Source organism: Penicillium mononematosum (genome assembly GCF_028829835.1).
Source record: "Penicillium mononematosum strain IBT 11891 chromosome Unknown utg000005l:1.0-9366267.0:1.0-9372171.0, whole genome shotgun sequence".
Classification (NCBI taxonomy): Eukaryota; Fungi; Ascomycota; class Eurotiomycetes; order Eurotiales; family Aspergillaceae; genus Penicillium; species Penicillium mononematosum.
In genome coordinates this window covers 8,904,482-8,925,069 of record NW_026643275.1, presented here as the reverse complement: position 1 = coordinate 8,925,069, position 20,588 = coordinate 8,904,482, and the positions used below count along the sequence as shown (strand labels likewise).

Here is a 20,588-nt window from a genome sequence, read left to right as displayed (position 1 = left end):
GAAGTGGCTATTCTTATTCTCTATTTCTTGAATTCTTAATGGTTGAATTATCTATACTTTGAATATTCTATGCTATAAATTTTCATTTAATCTATGTGACAACCTATTTATTAAATTTAATTTATTACACGGAGATAGAGCAATTATCTCGGAAACGTGGTGAGAAGATTACATGTAGATCTTTAAGGTTTCGTACAGAGTGGGTAATGACAGGCCAGCGGTGAGCCAGGCGGTCAAAATTTACTTATTTACTCCGTGCCGTATGGAGTACTAGGCTCCCGTTTCTGTGCTTTGAGACATAAACATTGTTATAGTGCTCCACGCCAGGATATTGGTAATTCTGATTAGTTGACGAGTCTTGGGGACTCATATTATGTCTCAACACCCTAGTCCCATATCGTGTAAAGACCAAATGAGTCTTTGAGGCTTACGGGTAGTACTCCAACTCACTAGGGCTGCTACCACCAGCCTGGAAAACTCGTGGAATCCACAAATATTCGGCGGAATGATCATTTGTGCATTCACCATGCATGGTGTACCGGTTTGGGATATGAGCCCCGATGTAACCCACCTGGCGCGGGATTCCTTCTCCTCCGCGGAATATAGTGTGCGAATATAGTGACAATGAAGATAAAGAAAACTTTTGAGGGGTATATGAAGGATTATTTAAAGACCCAGTTCAACCAAGACAGCCTTCCTTTTTTCCATTCGAAGACAACGATCCAGCAGCCTTTCTGAATATCTGCAAAGCGTTCTATAAAATCCTCATATACTGTTCCAACATGTTGTTCAACTGCCAATCTTTGCTTGTAGGGATCTCCTTGATCTCTCAGGCCCTGTCTGCACCTATTTTGGAGTCGAGGGCAACTGCTGGTGCGTCAATTAATGAGCCCATCTTTATTCGGATACACAGCTCTAACGTTATCTCAAGCCGCTTCTGCTTTCCCTGATTTGCACCGTGCAGCACAGCTTTCTTCCGCTGCCTACAGCGGTTGCAAAGGAACAGCTTTCGATGTCACTATTACTAAGAGGATTGATGACATCCTGACCGGTACCGATGTAGGCGTGGCATTTTCTCTATACGCTAGCAAATAACTAATTCCAATAGGGATTCATCGGATACTCCACCGAGAAGAAGAAGATCTCAGTCATCATGAGGGGCTCAACATCTAGTATGGGGAAATCGATTCGTTATTTTGCTACCTCATCGTGCTAATTAATATAGTTGTCGATCTCTTGAATGACATTGACATTCATCTCGTGACTCCTTCGCTCTCCGGCGTGACTTTCCCATCCGACGTGCAGATCATGAGGGGTATTAGCAGGCCTTGGTCCGCTATACACGACACCGTCATCGCCGAAGTCAAATCGCTCATCGCGAAATACCCGGATTACACTTTAGAGGCAATTGGACATTCTCTAGGTGGTGCCCTCACATCCATTGCCCACGTTGCACTGGCCCAGAACTTCCCGGACAAGGAACTCACCAGCAATGCTCTTGCTGCTTTCCCTATCGGCAATGAGGCGTGGGCCAACTTTGCTGGCTCGCAGCCCGGTACTTTCAACCGTGGAAATAACGTTCTTGACGGTGTTCCAGTAAGCCATGGTTGGACTACAGATGCTATATTAAAAAGGCTAACCATACAAACAGAACATGTACTCGAGTGGCCTTGTCAACTTTAAGCACTATGGAACCGTGAGTTAGCCTATAGAGCCCCTTTCATTTCAATGTTCAATCGCTTACCTACCGTGACCATGAACAGGAATACTACAGCTCCGGCTCGGAGTCCAGCTGCGTGAAGTGTGAAGGGCAGCGAGACAGGGCCTGCTCTGCCGGCAATGGCATGTACGCTGTGACTATCGGTCACTTCTCAAGCTTTGGTATTACGATGCTTACTGCTGGTTGTGGCGGGCTTTGAGCACCAGAATTGGATATAACAGAGTAATCTTCGACACAGACCGCTTATTTTGGGGAAAAGCAATCTCAGATGATTACTCCCTCGCCGGCGACGGGAATAGACCATCTATTGTTCTAATAGTTAGTTTACACTTATTAGTGTACACTGGATGGTTCATCATCCAATACGATTGGGCTATGCATATATATATAATACAATTTGACGTGAATTACACTCCATCATGGCCTGTTAAAAGGTAGACAAGTCGGTTTTGGCAAGGTTCCATGTACATTCTCATTGGTTCGGAACTTAGCCCATGCACTGTGACTAGTGTGATGTGACAATTTAGCGCCAACATGCACAGCCCTCGATGTTTCCCAAAGAACCAGCCACACGGAATTTCACCTGAGCCTGAGCCTCACTTAACAGGTGACTTTGTCTCTAGTCACATTTGATATCACCTGACCCCCGCATTTAAACCCCCTCTTCCCGTTTTCCTTTCTTCTTTTTTCTTTCCTTCCACGCCTGCCGGAGTCGATAACTGTTCGCTTAGAGAGTCATTTCAGATTCTCGAATGCAAAGTCATCCCAGAACTGCGTATTCCTCGTCTTTTAACTAAGACTCGGGGGGACCATTTCTGCGGGGAGCTTCCAAGACTCACATGCTTCGTGTGCATGACCAGCAGCGTCAATCCGTCTTTCTTTCGACCAACTCGTATCATTCCTTCTGATAATTACAGGTTTATCCCACCTTTGACCACCTTCTATGGGCATATTTCGGCAATAGGGTTCCTTTGCGCCGTTATGTTCAAGCGCTCTTTCGTATCCAAGGACCGGGCGGGTAAGACCGTCAAGGTCGCCAAGAAGAAGTACGACGAGCTGGTTAAGGAGAAGATGAAGCAGAAAGTGGAAAGTCCCTCGATGGGAAGGTGTGTCTTTTTTTTTATATGAATCCCGACTCTTGCGCCCTCGACAAATATAGACATGGATTTCATGTGCTGATGATGTATCCCTATAGTCCCCTTACCAGCCCTATCATTACTATGATTGTTGGCCGGGATCAGCGTCTCTTCGCCGCCCATGAAGATGTCCTATCCGCGTCGTCGTTTTTTAGTGCTGCTCTGAAGGAGCAGTTTCTGAGGGACGGTGCAAAGCAACTGACTTTGCCTGACGAGTGAGAAAGCCCTGCCTATTTCATTTGAATACAAGCTTATATTTGAGATAGAGAACCTGAGATTCTGTCGTGTGTTCTCGAGTTTTTGTACAAGGGTGACTACTACCCGCGCCTGTTGCGTGGAAAGCAAAGGAACTCTTGGTCACTAGAGAACGCCCAGGATATCAATCAAACTGGTGGCCGTGGATCGAGCGAGCCGACAATGTTTCACCTCGGGGTGGGAGATCTTATTCTCCGAGACACGGCAGTGTACTGTGCTGCTGAGAAGTACGGCCTGGAAGAGCTCAAGCGCCTTGCTCTCCGAAAGCAGGGTCTTCAGAGTGGTATTCCAGCCGACGTGATCTTGCGATCTGCTCGATATGCATATGACAATACACCCGAGACTGATTCCCGCCTGCGCGCTCATTACCTTGCTCTTATCATCCGCAGTCGTAAGACTTTTAAGAGCAGCGGAACCTTGCAGATGGAGATGGAGGAAGGAGGCAAGTTGTTCTTCGACCTGTTTGTGGCAATGTGCAACCACATGGACGACCTCTCGGAGCTGCGGTACGATTCAATTCCCCCTTCTCCTTCTCCCTCTCCCTCGCCCTAGATCTTTGCGTAACCCTCTTTACTGCTGACTGTATTTTTGGATGCCGAGCCCTGAGTGCTTACACTCGTGTCTACCAGCACCAAGCGATCGCCGAGGTTTTTCTAAGCGGCTGCAACATTTCCTATGTACTGGATCGAGCGACTTGGATTTTGAAATTGAACAAGCGAGGCATGCATCTTTTGCACCAGAATGGCACATTAACGACCTCGCATTGGTCTGCGTTATTGCTTTGACAGCAACTTGACCTTCGCTTCTACCGAGGTTGGCCGCCCTTTTGGTTTGAAGAACCGACCTTATTCGCTTTTGATTGGATCCACGGCGTATCTTGACTTGCGTTCAACCACTCTACACTCCTTGAGATTGAGCTTTTTTTCACAGTCTTTAATTATCTGCGCTTAGTCTGCTGCTCTTGTTTGCGACAGTGGTTGTGCTTTTGCCGCTACTCAGGCGATGCTTCGTTCATCGCTTAATTTGCTCTTGGGCAACGCGCCCCATATAGTGATGAGAAACAGAAATGAAGAAATTCGGCCACCTCAAACAAAGGAACCGTAGCAATATACCCGTGACGTACATAGTAATATTGAGTCCAGTCCTTCAACAATTTTCAGTCTTCGGATTGTTGTAAGAATTTACCTCCACACCAAATCTTGGATAGTTTTCTTGGTTTTGACCGTGAGACTGTCCACTAGCAATTCACCAAGCCCTTTGCTTCCCATGGAAGTGAGTTAATGGCATCAATGAAATTCTACGTACTTCGATATTTTCGTTTTCCACCTTGGTCGCTTTTTGGACATTTGGTGCAATCTTTCTTGGTGTCCGATAGCCATACAAAATTCGTGCCCAGAATCCCTTCTGAAGCCAAGTGAGCATATCACATCGAGGGATTGTTATTGTGGATAGCTTGCGTCGAAGGTTGTTCAATACTGGGGGAGCTGAGACAGATTTATTCGTATGCAATAAAAGTTCTTCTGTAGCACGTTAGAATTACAAGCAAGGTCGTTATTCTCACGCATACAAATTGAAAGTCCATAGATACATCTTAGGTCCCCGGAGGCCAGTCACAGCTCGTCAACTAAACTGTAGTCGAGTTGCTCAGGTGAGGCTCCGGATATCAAGGCCACATGGGCAATATCCACCATTTGAGGACGTCTTCGTCATAACAGAACGGCTTCTTTAAACTAAGTACAATCACAGCGAAGAGGACCTTGTGGTTTATCACTACGAACAACCTTTATCAATTACTACTTCGATTGCAAACAAGGAACACGTCTGTTTGCCGCGACACGAAGCTCTTCACCTGTCGCTTACACCAACACATTATAAAGACTCGGGGCTCGGCGTTACCTCGATCTCTTCTTCCCTTCCCCTGGACCATATATCCTCTGCATGTGCTAGCGAAGGCATTATTACGTGATTTATCTAGGCCTCATTGCTTCTGATCCAGGTGCACACCAGAGGAACTATATCCGCAAGACTTGCCAACCATTCTATCTTCATTCAGAAGCTCATTCCCTTTTTCTTGAAAGGTCATTGACCTTACCCTGGTTTTACTTGCAATTATCTCCAACCCGCACAACAGCTGAAATCTGCACGTTGTGGCTTCCTATCATTATATCCTCAGTTCCAACCCGGTAACCCAATATCATCTTTCGGATTGATCGCCTGCTACAATTGTACTGAGCACGAGATCAGCAGCAACCTCACTTCGCTTTTTCTTTCAAAAGCCAAGCAATTTCCGGAAGCCTTCTACTACTCACATTATCAATCACTTCCAACTCCCGGTGACCAAGACCAACAATCATCTTCTCAAAAGAGCAGTGACATCTCAAATACTCCAATGCACGGCCAATCGACCAAGATGGCCCCCAGAACCTATTTGACCACTGGCTTGAGACACCTAGGCAAGCCCCGTCTCCTGGAGCCTGGTGAAACCTTCGTTGTCCGGTACAAGAATTCCCTCCGGCAATACAAATCCGACGTCTGGATTGGCGTGGTACTGCCAGAGAAATTCGGACCAAGCCGGCACATAAACCGTCGCCCTGTTGGTGCCCAGCCAGTTGAGGGTGCCTGGATGACGCACCTGAAAGACCGGATGTACTCGGTGTATCTTCCGGGTCGAAACATGTAGTAAGTTTGGTTTCTTTTTTCATACCCAAAAAAGACACCTGAAGTTGCTTGTTTGTTTATGTATATGTGTGTCCGTTGGCTTTTCCGCATTTCTGTTGATCAATATTTCAGTTTTTCTGATTATTTTTGTCACTGCTGATCTATAAGAACTGGAATCTAACGTGCATGCAGCAAATGGGTCGGACTCCAGGATCTCTTTATTCTCAATGAAAAGACCATCAACGTTCTTCGTCGCGCTCAGAGAGAGCCTGATGCCAAGATCTGGGACGATCTGATGGAAATCATTCGGACTGAGCCTGGCCTCGAATTTTGGAAGAACATGTCTCTCCAGGAACTAGGAGCCAAGGGGAAACGAGGCAAGGAACTTCGTCTGGTCCTGCCAAGTGGCCATGAGGACATGGTCTCCTGTGCAGAAAGCGATGCAGAATCTGAGTCCGAGGAGGAAGATGGAGATGGAGATGACAATGAAGAAGAAGACAAAAAGGACCTATCAAATCACGTGGAGCCTGATACTGACGCTGCACCCTCATCTAATGAGCTGACAACCATCAGGTCATTTTCTGACCCACGTGCTCCTCAGAGCGCTCAGTTCAGACAAACATTGGGGTCTTTGCAAGATGTTAAACCCGTCAGCTCTGCATCCGAAAGCATTCCTTTTGCTGACAGAGAGAGCTCTAGCTTCAAAAAGACCCAGCAATTCCATCCGTGTCCCCCTCTGGTGCCTCCCACTTCTTCTTCTCTCCCAACGTCATCGACAACCAATGCGCCACAAACTACCATGACGCTAAACATGGTGCCTAAGGTTGAAGATGATACTAGGTTCGTGAAGTTCTGATGTAAATTCTCACTGCGGATCCACTGACAAATATATCCTAAATCTACAGTGCTGGTGCTAGTGGTAGAATTGCAGATGTGCCAACTCAGCAACCCATCCAAGAGTTCTCAATCTTCGATTTGACTCTCAGCCAAGCTCTGAAACATGTCTTCCTGAACCAGCCTCAAACTGCCAAGATCACCGATGTGTTCCTAGGCGCCCTAGCTCTCGAAAAACAGCCGGAGCACCTACAGATCCGTGAATACCTAGCAGATGGAGAATTCCCCCCTCGCCTAATTACACTTAAAAACTCAGGCTTCTCGCATCCCACTCCATTCCCAGCCCTCGATTCCGACAGCAGTACTACCTACCGCCTGGTTGGCGATCAAATGGGAATTGGTCAGAACTTCAAACTGAACGGCGTGAGCAACAGCCTCGATCTGGAAAATGCCATCATCGTCCTGGGAAGAGTATACCTCCAAGCCCGCCGTTTCGGCCTGATGGATTTGGTCTACCGAATTACCTTCAAGCTCCAAGTCGCCTGGAACTGTTACCCAGAACTATACCAGTCCAAACCCCTCCTCGCGGTTGCTTCGCTTGCTTTCACTGGCCGAACAGAGTTCGATGAGGCGGGCTGTGATTACCTCCAGTCATGGCTCATTCATTTCATTGCTGAGGCCTCGGACCTGCTCACGTATAATGCTAGCGAGCAGTTCTGGTCGTTGTTGCGAGAACACCCAAAGCTGCAAGAGAAAGTTCTCAATCTTCGCACCGTGGCTCATGTCCATAACCCCGAGTTGTATGGTAATACCCGTGCGCTACTTGAGAGCCGTGGTCTGGGAAACATTTGATGTCCACTCTGATCCAGCGGGAGCAGTGCAAAGAACTCTGTGTCCCATGATTTCCCCAGCTGCCTATTGAGTGCATGGGATTCCTCACTTTGACTTGTTTCTTTTTCGTTTTCTACAGGTTTCGATCTCGGATCGTTTGCATTCTTAATCGCTCTGCGTGTTTTTTTTTTCGCGTCTTTCATTTGCATTTGCTCATTACGATATTCCCGTCATTTCATCATGCACAATATAAGGACTTCTATGGGTCTTTTTTTGCTTTCGTTCAATGGAGAGGCCGTGCAAGCTCATAGCTAGCTTTTATCGAGGGAGGTATTCCTATTCAACAGATTTCGCTCGTCCCCGACACTTGCAGTGACAGCCCTTTAATCGTATTTTGTAGCTTCGAGGACCACATCAAGTTTGATTCTTGCAAGCCATACTGACAAGAGTATCTTGGCTCTTGACCCACATTGAGGATACTATGTAGTGTGACATTCAGTGTCCATATCATGGTGCTGCTCATCTCGAAGACACACCTACCCAAAGACCCTGACTGTAGAAAGCTCCTTAACGCAAGCCGTATAACTGAAAGTTATTTTTTTGAAAACAATTGGATTGTTATGTCAACTCGCAGGCTAATGGATGGTGAGAACGACCCGGAAATGCATAGCATACAAATAAACTGGTGCACCTGTGCAAACCAGCCATCGCTAAAGGGAAACCGAATCTCACGCCCGGAGGAAAAAAAAATGAAAACAATTGGAAGAATTGAAAAACAAACGCAAAGCTGATATCTCGCTGGCATCCATCGGTGTTATTAGCACAGACCGAAATGAAGCACAAAAGAACAGATGGAAAAGACCAGTAGCAGCACAAAGCACAGAAGACAAGGGTTGGTATTTCGTAATTCACAATAATGCGAGATTGTCCACACAAGTGAGACACTAGCACGAAGGGTAAGCGAGCTTAGAAGTCATCGTCAGTGTACTCAGCCTTGACTGGCTTGAGAGGAGACTCGAGGGGCTTCTCGCTAGCGCCCTCAACGGGCTTCTCAGCAGTCTCGACGGTGGGCTCATCTTGAGCTTCAGCGGAAGCATTCTCGTTCTTGGGGCCATCCTCGGACTTCACGATGGTGTCCTTAACAGATTGCTCAGTGGAGGCCTCGGCAGGCTCCTCGGTAGTCTTAGCGGACTCAATGGTGATCTTCGCGGCGGCTGGCTTGCGAGCTCGAGTCTTGGGCTTCTCCTTGATAGCATCTGGAATCTCGGCATCCTCTTCGGGTGGCGTCTGCGTAGCCTTGTCGACAGAGGCCTTGCGGCTGCTCCCAGAGGTAGTATTGTTGCCGTTGGTCTTGTTGTTGGCACCCCGGGTGCGCTTGGGCTTCTCGGTCAATTCAGCAGCGTGCTCGTCCTTGGAAGTGTCGGATCCGCTGTTCTTGGCATCATTGGTAGCCTTCGAGCCATTGGTAGTCTTTTTGCCGTTGGCAGCCCTGGCACGGGTGGTCGACTTCTTGATCGCACCGCTGGCAGTCTTGTTGTCGGCAGAGGAGATGTCTTTGTCGACGGGAGGAACGTCCTTGTTGGCATCCTTCTTGGCACGAGTGGCACGAGTGGGACGGGTGTTCTTTGACTCGATGGTAGCGGCGGTCTCATTGTCGGCAGATGAGGTATCTTTCTCGACAGGGGAAACGTCTTTCTTGACATCCTTCTTGGCACGTGTTGCACGAGTCATGGACGCCTTCTTGGTAGGCTTGTCCTCATCGGCAGGGTCAAGTTCGTTGGACTCCTTGTCAGCAACCTTAGCCTCAGTAGTGGCTTTGTTGTCACGAGTAGCACGCTTGGTGGGCTGCTTGGGCTCAATGTCGGCAGAGGCGGCTTCATCCTTGGTGATCTTCTTGCCACGAGTAGCACGTGTCTTGGGCTCGGTGGGCTCGGTCGTCATTTCAGTGTCTGCATCTGCACCCTCGTCCTCGGAAACCTTCTTGCCGCGAACGGCACGCTTGGGCGCGACCTTGACCTCAGTCTGAGCATCGGGGCTGTCTTCATCCGAAGTCTTCTTGCGAGGACGGCCAGGCTTCTTGGGCTCGACCTTGACATCAGCGGCAGCAACTTGGTCCTCAGAAGTGTTCTTGCGGGGACGACCACGGCCACGCTTCTTGCCCATGTTGGGCTCGTTTTCAACGACGGTGGCCTCAGCAATGGCCTCATCATCATCGGCAGCTTTCTTGGCACGGGTCTGCTTCTTCTTGGCGGGCTCCTCTGCCGCATTCTCGGAATCGGTCAGATCATGCTTCTTGCCAGGCGAGGACTTCTCAGCATCCTTTGTCTGGAAGTGAGATTAGTATCACATATGACAAGTGGATACAAAATGGAATCCACGAACCTCCTTGGCCTTGGCCTTGCTAGCCTTGACACGCATGCCGACCTTTCCAGGGCGGTTGCATTGAACATCCTATGAAGTATTAGCCGATTGATCCACAGTCCTTGTAGATCGAGGAAGATGAACTTACGCCTCGCCATTCCTCGTCTTCGACATGGCCTACTTCGATGGCCTTGCGGATCTTGTCCTGGAGCTCCTCGCTCATCTCATCAAAGCCATCAAGGCGAGAGAAATCGGGATCCTCGGAGACCTCAGTCAGGTCTTTCTTGACGTTCACAATTTGCTTGGGGGTGAAGCAGCCCCTGGGTGAGGTCAGTATTTGAAATCCTTCACTCAGGAATAGAAGCCATGAATGATGCTAAGACCACCATGTGTCTTCACAAAGCTGGACTCACCAGTGGCGCCAGGACCAGCCCTGGAAGCCCTGTCCATCAACCCAGGTGCCAACACGGAATTCACCCTTGGTGATCTTGACCTTGTCTTTGGCACAATCAGTGGCTTTGCAGCCAGCGCGGCCTTGAGCGGCAATCTCTGATCATGAAGTTAGCTATGATGTCATGAAGGCTTCTCGTTTCCTTGAATTCCGGAGGAGGAGTTATTTTTGTCGGAAAAGCCAGAGTACACAGACGATGTCTGTGAGTTAGGGCACGACATCATATCTTTGTGCAACCAGGTATTCTCATTTGGCGCAACAGACATGCATCCATTGACCAGGAGAACAGCAGTAGGAAGACATAGCAACATGAGATGAAGGTACTCACCGAATCGGTAGGGCATTTTGACTGATGGTAGTCAATGTGCAAGTAGAGAAAAAAAAAGAGGTGTATGTGTGAGGTTGATGGTTGTGGAGTGAAGCTTAAGTACATATGTAGTACCAGCGCACAGATATTCGGGTCACTAGTGAACAAAGGAAGTTGAGAAGTTGAACAAAGAAAATAGAACCCGTTTGCTGAATGTGATCACAATCTGAAAATAGGAAAGTTCAAAATTGAAGTTATTGTAAGAGCAGGATGAATAGAATGCTACCGCGGGTTTAAAGCGGACGTAAGAAAGTGTGAAGCTGTCAATTGACTTTTCTCCGAGTATTGGATTATATGTCTTTCATTGTTCTCAGTAAAATAGTGAGACATGAAGATTCTCATTTGGGGAAAGAACAATAAAGAGACAAAGAAGATGATCCCTTTTGTTGCGTTGCGTGTCATTCCCCTTTTGAATATCATCCGTTTTCTGGCCAATCAGAATGCTTCTGGCATACTTAGCTATTGTGCTTTTTATTTTTTATTTTCTTTATTTTTCCTAAATAACTGCCCAGGTGTATCTTAATGATTAATTAATTAATTTAGTTTATGTGTGCATTACGCTACTAGACCTAAAAGGGCCTGGCATTCTAGCTATGTAGTTAATTGCTTCATTCAGGAGTACTCGGCGGTAGGAAAACGGTTAGAATATGGAGTCCATCTAGAAGTAAATTGGATGTTCTTCAATTTTGAAACAGTCAAGGATTCGTCCTGGTATGCCAATTAGTTTTCAATAGGAGGTCACTTTGAATCGAGATATGGTAGAACTTGCTATAACAATGTTCCAACTTGTAAAGAACTCGCATTCTATGCCTATATAATTTCCTGCAGTGGCCATGTTGGATATCACCACTATAGTATCTAGGACATAAGCAATTATTAGTAGCCAAAATAGAATAGAAATAAGTATCCCAAGCTAAACAATATACGACACAGGAAGAAACACCTGGGCAGCTTTGGACAGGGTGATCTGCCATGTGCTTATGCCGCTAACTGAAGGCGGTTAGACTATTCCGACGGTTGAAGGTTGCCCAAATCTACATCTTGAGCTTGTTACTACCTTCTACTCACCATCCAAGGTTTCCCACTGCACTCGAGCAATCAAATCCCACTACACCAGCATTGTCTGCCACCTAGTGTCCAAGGGAAAGCCTCTTTCACTACCAGTGCAAAGGAGAAGATCCCAATTCCTCCCACTCGCGCAAACCCCACCGATTCCACGCGGTCGCATCACCTCTCCTCAACCCAACACCCACACAATGTCCGAACCAGGCCCAGAATCCATCCCCACAAGCGCGGATCCACGCAGCAAGCGGCCGACAAAACGCCGCGCCATGACACCGCATTCCGAGGTCGCCAGCGAGATCCAGACACTCTTCAAAGACCCCAGCAAAGACATCCAATTACCGGATACCCTGAAGCCACGCACCGTAGCGTCCCTCTCGGCGCCGCCGGAGATCGTCACCAATGTGCAGGGATCATCGGCCGGTGCGGGCTCCGGTGAATTCCACGTGTACAAGGCCAGTCGGCGGCGGGAGTATGAACGGCTGCGGTTGATGCAGTCCGAGGTGGATAATGAGAAGAATAATGAGGCTTGGCAGAAAGAACAAGAGGAGAAGAAGCGCAGGGATGATGAGAAGACGGAGAAGAATCGGCGCAGGAGGGAGAAGAAGAAGAATGCGCGTGGGAAGAAGGGTAATGGTGGTCAGAATGATACTACTCCTATGGAGATCTCGGCTGCCCCAGGCTCGATGGTCAATGTGGAAGGCGGGGATGGAGGCGCTGTGGATGGCCAGGTGGCCCAGCAGGAAGTTCCTGGTGTCATTTTCCATGAAGAAGACTAGTGGAGGCGGGTTGAAATGCTGGCTGTGTACGATACGAAGATACCCATCTGGATTTAGTTTTTTTGAATCTAGGATATTCATACAGAAGACAGCCGTGAGGCAAATCGTGTAACATTATGTATGGACCTCGAGTCCAAGTATCATTTTTTCTTTTTCCTCTATCAATCATTCCTCGCCGCCACCGCCGCCGCCGCCGGCAATCTGTTGAGCGGACTTTCCGCTGCAGATGTCGTCGACACGGAGAAGGAGACATGCGGACTAGAGAGATATGTTAGTGAAACGTAGTGTGGAAAAAAAAGGTAGGGAGCTTACCTCGACCGCAGTCTTGATGCTCTGAAGCTTGACGGCTTCAGGTTCCCAAACACCGTACTGCTTCATATCAACCAAGTTGCCAGACTCGCCATCCAGACCCCAGGTATGGTGGCCCTCGACGTGCTTGGCACGGAGACTGGTAAGCACACGGATGGGGCTAGCACCAGCGTTCTGGGCCAATGTCCGGGGGATGACCTCCATAGCGTCGGCAACGGCCTTGTATGGCCATTGCTGGACACCCTCCACGGAGCGGGCAAGCTGGCTGAGCTTCACGGAGACGGCCATCTCAGTAGCACCACCACCGGGAGACAGACGAGGGTGGAAGATAACGTTGCGAGCAACGGACATGGCATCCTGCAAGTTGCGCTCAACCTCGTTAAGGATATCCTTGGAGGGGCCGCGCAGCAGGATTGTGCAGGCCTTCGGGGACTTGCACTTGCGCAAGAATGTGAAGTACTCATCACCAATCTTCTCAATCTCGAACAGTCCGCACCCAGTACCAATATCGGACTCCTGGATATCATCGACACGGTTGACGATGGTAGCACCACTTGCACGGGCAATACGGTTGTTGTCGGTCTTTCGCACACGGCGGAGGGCTGTGATGTTGGCCTTCACCAGGAAGTGCTGTGCAAGATCTAAAGCTCGGTGGTTAGAACATGGAATCAATCACCCTAATCAGACCGGTTTCTTACCGGAAACACCCTTCTCAGTGATAACAACGTCAGGCTTGAAAGCCAGAATGGCCTCGCACATGTGTTTGACCTGCTCTTCCTCAATCTGGAGAATTCGGTTCCAGTCATCCTCCTTGGAGATCTCAATGTTGGTCTGAGACTCGCCCTTCTTGTACTCCAGGGGGCAATCCAGGAGAAGAACGCGGGGGTTTTCGATTCTGCGACGCATCTTGGGATGCGTGATATCCTTGTTGACCATGACACCATCAATCACCTCAGAGTCCTCGATTTGACCACCGGGGACCTTCTCAATACGGGCGTAGCGCTTGATGTCGACTTCCTGCTTTCCACTACCAACATCGAAGGAGACGGTTCGCACAGCGTTCAATGCGAGGCTGCACATGAGCTCTGACCAGCGGGACACGAACTTGGTTCCGATGGAGGACTGAATAAGGCTGTACATGGCCTTGTCATCGTGAATGTCAACGGGTGTCGAGACCTCCTCCACGATCTGAAGGGCATCGGCGAGGGCACGCTTGAAAGCCTGGATGATAACAACGGGGTGGATGTTGCGTTCGAGCTGGGGGATGGCCTGGGCGAGCATTTCACCGGCTATGGAATATCAGCATTTGCCATCGGGTCTTCCAAAAGAATATTCTCATACCAAGGATGATGACTGTTGTGGTACCATCTCCGACCTCCTCGTCCTGAGTACGGCTGAGCTCGATCATGCTCTTGGCCGCGGGGTGCGACACTTCGATCTCTCGCAGGATAGCGTGGCCATCGTTGGTCAATACAATACCACCCATAGGGTCAAGCAGCATCTTCAACATCGCCTTGGGTCCGAGACATGACCGAATGATATCCGCAACACTGGTGTTTATTAAATTAGCATCGGTCAGGGGAGAACAGTGGAGGATCGAGGGGCAGCGTACGTCTTCGCCGCGGTAATGTTAGACATCTGTGCTTTCCGGCCAACCTGGCGCTCGCCGGAATTGGTGTCTGGATGATCTGTTAGCACTTAAAGGGGAGCAACTCGATGGGGGGGTAACATACTCATCACCACCACCGGAGCCTGCATATTGGCGGTGATTTATTGTAGTTTGGATGGGAATAGGGTATAAAATGGTCTTTATCTCTTGTCAATATCCAAAAATATTGCACGAAGATGACAATCCAAGAGTTCCGACTTCAACGCTGTTCGCCCGCATTCCATCAAATTTCCAGGCGAAGTGGGAGCTCCCTCGGACTAGTCCATATACGGTTAGCGTTCCGCTCTGACAAACCAGGCAAACATCCCCAACTTATCTACATCTTAACAACATCTGACGGGACCTCTACAGATATACAGAGTTGCAGTTCAATATATTGAGTCGCAATATGATCTATTTCATTGTGCTTTGCTATCCATATCCAAATGTTCCTTGAAAGAAGGCACATTGCAGAAACAAAACTGGCTTAGGGCAACCGCTACCCGGACATCAGCATGCGATACGACTTCGTTACTAGAATAGATTGAGAGGTATCGGATGACGGGCTTGGACAAAGTTCAACATGGAGGATGAATGGGCTCGTATGAGACGGCTTGACAGCACAGCTCGAGTCATGGGTCATTCTTCGGCCGCACACTGTGAAGGTCTATTAGCAGATGTAGCTACGTAATGTTCTTTTCAGCAGCGTCCTCGGTCTCCGGGCTCGGTGTTTGTTATCTTTGGCTTTGAAATTTGTGCATCTTGCTCTCTTATGGCCAGATAAACTGTTTGGCTTTCCAGAAGTTTTGGTCTCGCCGATTATGGTCTTGTGCCAATTCCTTCCATAGCCAGGTGTAACGACCCCACGGTGTTCACTTGCGTTGGAAACCCCTTGGAAATGTGCCTGAGTGTACCCGGTGGCCTTTTCTTGACTATGAGAGTGCTGGCAGTACATATGTAGACTGCGAGGGCATTTCTTTCGCTTTCACGAAAGAACTTTCATCAACAACCAAAACGTTATATAGGAACCTGGGTAAGCGCGAGACGAAATCACATAACCAACATTCGGGTAAAGTTGTCAGCCTATTATCTACAGTTCAAGAGAAAATAGAAACGGTAATTAGCCAGAACATATGAGCCAAGGGTACAAGATTCGCTGATGCGTGAAGGGCGATGTTCAGATATGAAAACATACAAAAAGAAAGAAATCACAAGCACGGGCCTAGAACAGGCCATGGAAGTAATGTACACGAGACGGGGTTTCGTTCAGAACTCCCGGCTCTCCCCAATATCACACACATCAAAAACACCAGTCTCAACGAGATCATGTTTTTTCAGTGCCTCCTTGAGCTTTTTGGGAGGTTCAAGCACATCCTCCTCGGTAAGTACCCCAAGTGCCCCAGTGCATGCCCAATGCCTTCTTGCACTTGGTATCTTTAAAGATGCGAACAGCATCGTGGGGGTCGGAATGTGCTGCACTGAAAATATGACGAGGGGCGTATGCTCCAATGGGGATCAAGCCGAGATCAAATGGTCCACGGAACTCACCTACCTGCTCGAAAGCAGGGCATATTGGGAAATTGTACTTGGGGTCCCAATCATCCTCCCCTTCTGGTAGCTCGTCCACTGCTCGATAGCCGGAATCACTGGAGTGGAGGTTAGCAAAGCAACATTATGATGGCGCGGATGGTTTGCGGAGTTATCATACCCAGCGAAATACACCTTGCTACCACCGGACTCAATGGCCCAGGAAGCCCACAGTGTCTTGTATTTGTCGAAAGGACTGCGAGCAGTAACATGCTGACAAGGCAGACAACTGATGCGAGCCTTGATATCTGCCGTGGAGGAAGCTTCGCCTACTGGTTCAACTTGGGGGTCTTTTCCCTCCTTCAGTGACATTGCAATATCGCGCTCATCCCACCAATCCATCTCGGTTACATTTTCAATGCCTGAGCTGTGGAACCAAGACTTGTTACCTAGTGGCGCGAAGAAATGGCAATTGGGGTGTCGTTTCGCGATCTCCGAGACAGTTGGGTAGGACAGATGGTCGTAGTGATTGTGGGAGATGACCACCGCGTCAATGACAGGGATATCCTTGATCTGACATGGAGGCTCAGTGTAGCGCTTGGGACCTGAATGATATGGTCCGCAGCACGGTCCACAACGCGCTTCAAACACTGGGTCAAACAGTACTCGGAGACCGCTTGGGAACTCCACATAATAGCATGCATGTCCAAGCCATGTTGCGCGCAGCTTGGGGGTATCTCTGCTGGGAAGAAATTCGGGCTTGCGAACAGTGACGGTTGGAGGTGTGGTATCGGGATTGTTCGCTTTGCCCTTCAATCGACGAGTGCTGTAATTCCACGCGTTAGATACTTGCCTGCTTCAATGTTCGAAAATAATACCTACATCATCATTTGCATGATATCTTTCGAATCCATATCGCGGAAAGACCTACAACACGGCGGTCCTGGTTAGTCTATGCGACCAAAGATCAAAAACCCAAGTCACAGTGTCACTTACTCCCACGGATTTCTGAATCCATTCTTTCCATGATGGCTTTTCTCCAAGACATCTTCTGGGCTAGGTCTAGCGGGGGGATTTCGCCACGGTCAGCGCATATAGCACTTCGGTGGTAGGTGGGGTGCTCATGTTGCGGATTGTTGGATAAATAGCGCGTCCGTACCGTGTCCGCCGAGTAAGCGGGGACCGGAAAAAGGGTCGCATGGGAGGTCAAGGCTTTTATAGAGAAGAGCCCCCCTCGTTCAGACCACGAACAAGAAGGCTTTTGAGAAGAGGAATGCAAGAAGCAGAAAGTTATTTTTTAATTCCGATATCTCCGACATTAGGCTTCCGCCGACGCGTGTGAACACCGCCACCGGAGTGTAAACTCATACCTCCGCCTCCATCTTGAATACTTCGACATCGGTCAAAGTGGTACATTCCAACCTTGGCAGGTGTTGTAGAAGTCGTTCACCCAGATGTCGTTGATTGGCCCGTGGATTTCGCTGTGACACGACCGCGGGTACGTCAAATTCTCGGCCCGTTGTAACTCCGATATCTGCGCTTATCGATCGTTTCGGTATTTGCGATCTTCACGACAGTGTTGATTTGGTATGGAGCCAAATGCGGTCCCTAGTGCTGCGCCGTCAGCGGGCGACCTGATTCTGCAGCAGAGAACACAGGCCCTAGAGTCGGCGCAAAAAGGCGACGGAAGCCTCCTCTCGCAGCTAACGAATAATCCCTTGTTCACAGCGGTATGAGACCTGGCAGTGTTTCGCTCCTCCAGCAATGTGCTAATATTGTTATCTTGCTAGGGATTTGGCCTCGCAGGTCTCGGAGCAGGGTTGACTTTTGCACAGAAAGGTGTGCGACATGGCGCTGCTCTTCTCCGCCGGCGGATGCTGGTGGACGTCGAGATCAACATCAAAGATGACTCTTATCCGTGGTTTCTACACTGGATGACTCTTTACCAGCAGTCACAACTCAATGCAAGCAAAGCTGCAGCGAATAGCTCTACCTATATGGACCGATTCCTCCAAAAGATCACACCCGGAATGCGCCACCTCTCCATCCAAACCCAGAAGGTCGAACATTCGAACGGAGCAATACACACACACTTTTCGCTGATCCCGGGGCCCGGGAAGCACGTTTTACGGTACAAGAATGCGTTTGTCTTCGTCAATCGTATGCGCGAGTCGAAGTCCCGCGACATTCAGACTGGAAAGCCATGGGAGACAATCACCCTCACCACCCTTTATTCTCAACGCCACATTTTCGAGGACCTCTTCACCGAAGCCCATGCATACGCCGCGAAGGGCCATGAAGGCAAGACGACAATCTATAACAGCTGGGGTACCGAGTGGAAACCATTTGGAAACCCACGCCGGAAGCGTCCATTGGAGTCGGTTATCCTCCATGAGGGAGTCAAGGAACGGGTTGTTGCAGATGTGGAAGATTTCATTTCAAGTTCATCATGGTATCACGACCGTGGAATTCCATACCGACGAGGATATCTTTTGTATGGTCCTCCGGGTACCGGCAAGAGTTCTTTTATTCAGGCGCTGGCGGGCGAGTTGGATTACGACATTGCCATTCTGAACCTGAGCGAGCGTGGCTTGACCGATGACCGGTTAAATCATCTGCTCACGATTGTTCCCAATCGAACGCTGGTTCTGTTGGAAGATGTGGATGCCGCGTTCTCGAACCGCCGCGAGCAAAGCGACGCAGATGGTTACCGCGGGGCTAATGTGACTTTCTCGGGACTGCTCAATGCACTTGATGGAGTCGCCAGTGCGGAGGAACGCATCATTTTCCTTACTACCAACCACGTTGAACGACTCGATGAGGCGTTGGTGCGCCCGGGGCGTGTGGATATGACCGTCCGTTTGGGCGAAGTGACTCGTTACCAGGTCGGCTGCCTATGGGATCGATTCTATCAAGATCTCGATACGGACGGGGTTTATCGCAAACTTTTCTTGGATCGGCTTCAGGAGCTTGGCTTGATTGAAGATGAATCGGGCAACAAGGCTGATCGGTCTATTACCACCAGCGCAGCTGCTCTCCAAGGGTTATTCTTGTATAACAAGGGAAACATGGAGGGTGCGATTTCCATGGCGGAGGGTCTGACCTACAGTGTGCACACTGAGGCCTTGGGTCAAGACCAAGGGAAGAACGAGTAATTGTACACTATCATGTAAATAAAACCATTAAAATATATAGACAGCCATATTCTGGATTGTAACATTCAAGACAATGTGGAAATAAGCTTATCCCACCAGATCCGGGATCACTAGGGGTAAATCTCGGGGATTTACATAGATCCACCATGAATTCTCTCACCGATGGACTAAATATGTCATAAAGTATTTAAGTATTGAATATTTAACTGTCTCAATCCATTACCCCTCAATCCCCCTACATATTCCCCCCACCTTAAACATCCATCATGGTTTACACAATCGTCGTTCGTATGTGAATATCCCTACCATTGCTACTTCCCATACTAACAACAGCAGACCTCCGCGCCAAGCCGGACGAAGAGTCCATCTCCAAGCTCAAGGCCAAGCTTGTTGAAGCCTCCAATGTTTACTCGAACGATAAGGAAACCCTCTCTTGGTTCGTGATGCAGTCTGTTTTCGACAAGCAGGACTTCACCATCGTCGAGCGTTACGCCCAGGAATCGTCGCAGGAATACCACCTCAACAACCCCTACTGGAAGACTTTCGACCCTTACGTCATTCCTCTGTTGGAGAAGGATATGGATATGCACCGCTTGGAGGAGTTGGAGGGCTCTACCATGTAAATTACCCATTTGTTCGGGAAATAGAGAAGATTTTAAAATAGAATTGCATTCCATATCTTATTCAACACTATTAGCATCCGTTTCATGATTGTCCTTTTTCCAAATCTGAAATATTCCCCGAGGGATCATCACCAACGCTTTTTTAGGCGACCGGGTGGCATATACGACATTCGATGCTGTATGTTGTATAGCAACCTCGGTTAGGCGCTTTCAAAGAGTTTAATTATATACCATGCAACCTATTGATTGTGATTCTTTTGAATTTAACCATTTAAGAATATCCATTTAAGAATATTCGGAGCCGACAGATCGAATATGCAGAGACCAGGGTCAACAGGGTTATGGCCAAACGAGCTTACTCCCCGACTTCTTGCAAAAATAACCAACCAATATAATCTCCGGATTGTGATAAATATAGATTCCTCATAGTCCAAACACCAATCACCAGTCCGCATCGAAGCGCCGCTACTGCATATGAACGTGCCCATCCCAGGATGGGGGCCAATCACACCCCCAATGGGTTAAGCGCCCACCGTATCAGCAGGGTTGTCACACATCTCGACAAACCATGTCCTCTGCTTGGTCGGGCCTATGCACATATTCGGTGAGAATGGGGGTATATCTCAGTCGAGACCCCCTGCTTTCGCGCTCTGTTGTTTATAGCTTTGATGAGTGACAAGATGAATCAATTTCAATTATTTCCACCTCCATCGCCTGAGGTAAAGAGATCGAACAATCCATTTCGCAAAGGGAAAAAACCAGTAGCCACATCTGAGCCAGCCTCTTCCATCCCTCTTGAGGAGATCAAGGATCCTGGCAAGACTGAATCCTTGCTGCTGCAGATTATCGAAGACACCCAGAGTATTTCCCCC

At 48.7% G+C, this 20,588-nt stretch overlaps 9 protein-coding genes across 9 annotated transcripts; 6 read left to right on the top strand and 3 right to left on the bottom strand.

Annotated features, from left to right (window-relative positions):
* Positions 1-782: 782 nt before the first annotated feature.
* Positions 783-1,919, top strand: N7519_011631 (lipase family protein; the record flags this gene model as incomplete). Its single annotated transcript, XM_057298404.1, is given in 6 exon segments — positions 783-873; positions 932-1,059; positions 1,109-1,172; positions 1,226-1,596; positions 1,652-1,696; positions 1,713-1,919. 6 exon segments carry the CDS (start codon positions 783-785, stop codon positions 1,917-1,919), a joined length of 906 nt encoding a protein of 301 aa, XP_057146286.1.
* A 653-nt stretch (positions 1,920-2,572) lies between these two features.
* On the top strand, positions 2,573-3,663 carry N7519_011630 (BTB/POZ domain-containing protein; the record flags this gene model as incomplete). The annotated part of the gene is made up of 3 exons (XM_057298403.1): positions 2,573-2,826; positions 2,916-3,071; positions 3,123-3,663. 3 exons carry the CDS (start codon positions 2,573-2,575, stop codon positions 3,661-3,663), a joined length of 951 nt encoding a protein of 316 aa, XP_057146285.1.
* Positions 3,664-5,521: 1,858 nt separating this feature from the next.
* N7519_011629 (uncharacterized protein) lies at positions 5,522-7,455 on the top strand (the record flags this gene model as incomplete). The annotated part of the gene is made up of 3 exons (XM_057298402.1): positions 5,522-5,790; positions 5,962-6,609; positions 6,675-7,455. The coding sequence occupies 3 exons, from the start codon at positions 5,522-5,524 to the stop codon at positions 7,453-7,455; spliced, it is 1,698 nt and encodes a 565-aa protein (XP_057146284.1).
* Positions 7,456-8,400: 945 nt separating this feature from the next.
* Positions 8,401-10,590, bottom strand: N7519_011628 (PARP-type zinc finger-containing protein; the record flags this gene model as incomplete). Its single annotated transcript, XM_057298401.1, has 5 exons — positions 8,401-9,759; positions 9,817-9,885; positions 9,944-10,115; positions 10,209-10,344; positions 10,575-10,590. 5 exons carry the CDS (start codon positions 10,588-10,590, stop codon positions 8,401-8,403), a joined length of 1,752 nt encoding a protein of 583 aa, XP_057146283.1.
* Positions 10,591-11,869: 1,279 nt separating this feature from the next.
* On the top strand, positions 11,870-12,454 carry N7519_011627 (uncharacterized protein; the record flags this gene model as incomplete). The annotated part of the gene is made up of 1 exon (XM_057298400.1): positions 11,870-12,454. The coding sequence occupies one exon, from the start codon at positions 11,870-11,872 to the stop codon at positions 12,452-12,454; it is 585 nt and encodes a 194-aa protein (XP_057146282.1).
* A 165-nt stretch (positions 12,455-12,619) lies between these two features.
* N7519_011626 (chaperonin-containing T-complex subunit CCT3) lies at positions 12,620-14,521 on the bottom strand (the record flags this gene model as incomplete). Its single annotated transcript, XM_057298399.1, has 6 exons — positions 12,620-12,712; positions 12,767-13,404; positions 13,462-14,052; positions 14,105-14,313; positions 14,376-14,442; positions 14,497-14,521. 6 exons carry the CDS (start codon positions 14,519-14,521, stop codon positions 12,620-12,622), a joined length of 1,623 nt encoding a protein of 540 aa, XP_057146281.1.
* A 1,253-nt stretch (positions 14,522-15,774) lies between these two features.
* N7519_011625 (uncharacterized protein) lies at positions 15,775-17,138 on the bottom strand (the record flags this gene model as incomplete). The annotated part of the gene is made up of 5 exons (XM_057298398.1): positions 15,775-16,057; positions 16,120-16,764; positions 16,821-16,865; positions 16,935-17,000; positions 17,098-17,138. The coding sequence occupies 5 exons, from the start codon at positions 17,136-17,138 to the stop codon at positions 15,775-15,777; spliced, it is 1,080 nt and encodes a 359-aa protein (XP_057146280.1).
* Positions 17,139-17,527: 389 nt separating this feature from the next.
* Positions 17,528-19,093, top strand: N7519_011624 (bifunctional AAA family ATPase chaperone/translocase BCS1; the record flags this gene model as incomplete). Its single annotated transcript, XM_057298397.1, has 2 exons — positions 17,528-17,668; positions 17,729-19,093. The coding sequence occupies 2 exons, from the start codon at positions 17,528-17,530 to the stop codon at positions 19,091-19,093; spliced, it is 1,506 nt and encodes a 501-aa protein (XP_057146279.1).
* A 266-nt stretch (positions 19,094-19,359) lies between these two features.
* On the top strand, positions 19,360-19,716 carry N7519_011623 (putative quinol monooxygenase; the record flags this gene model as incomplete). Its single annotated transcript, XM_057298396.1, has 2 exons — positions 19,360-19,381; positions 19,430-19,716. 2 exons carry the CDS (start codon positions 19,360-19,362, stop codon positions 19,714-19,716), a joined length of 309 nt encoding a protein of 102 aa, XP_057146278.1.
* Positions 19,717-20,588: the final 872 nt, after the last annotated feature.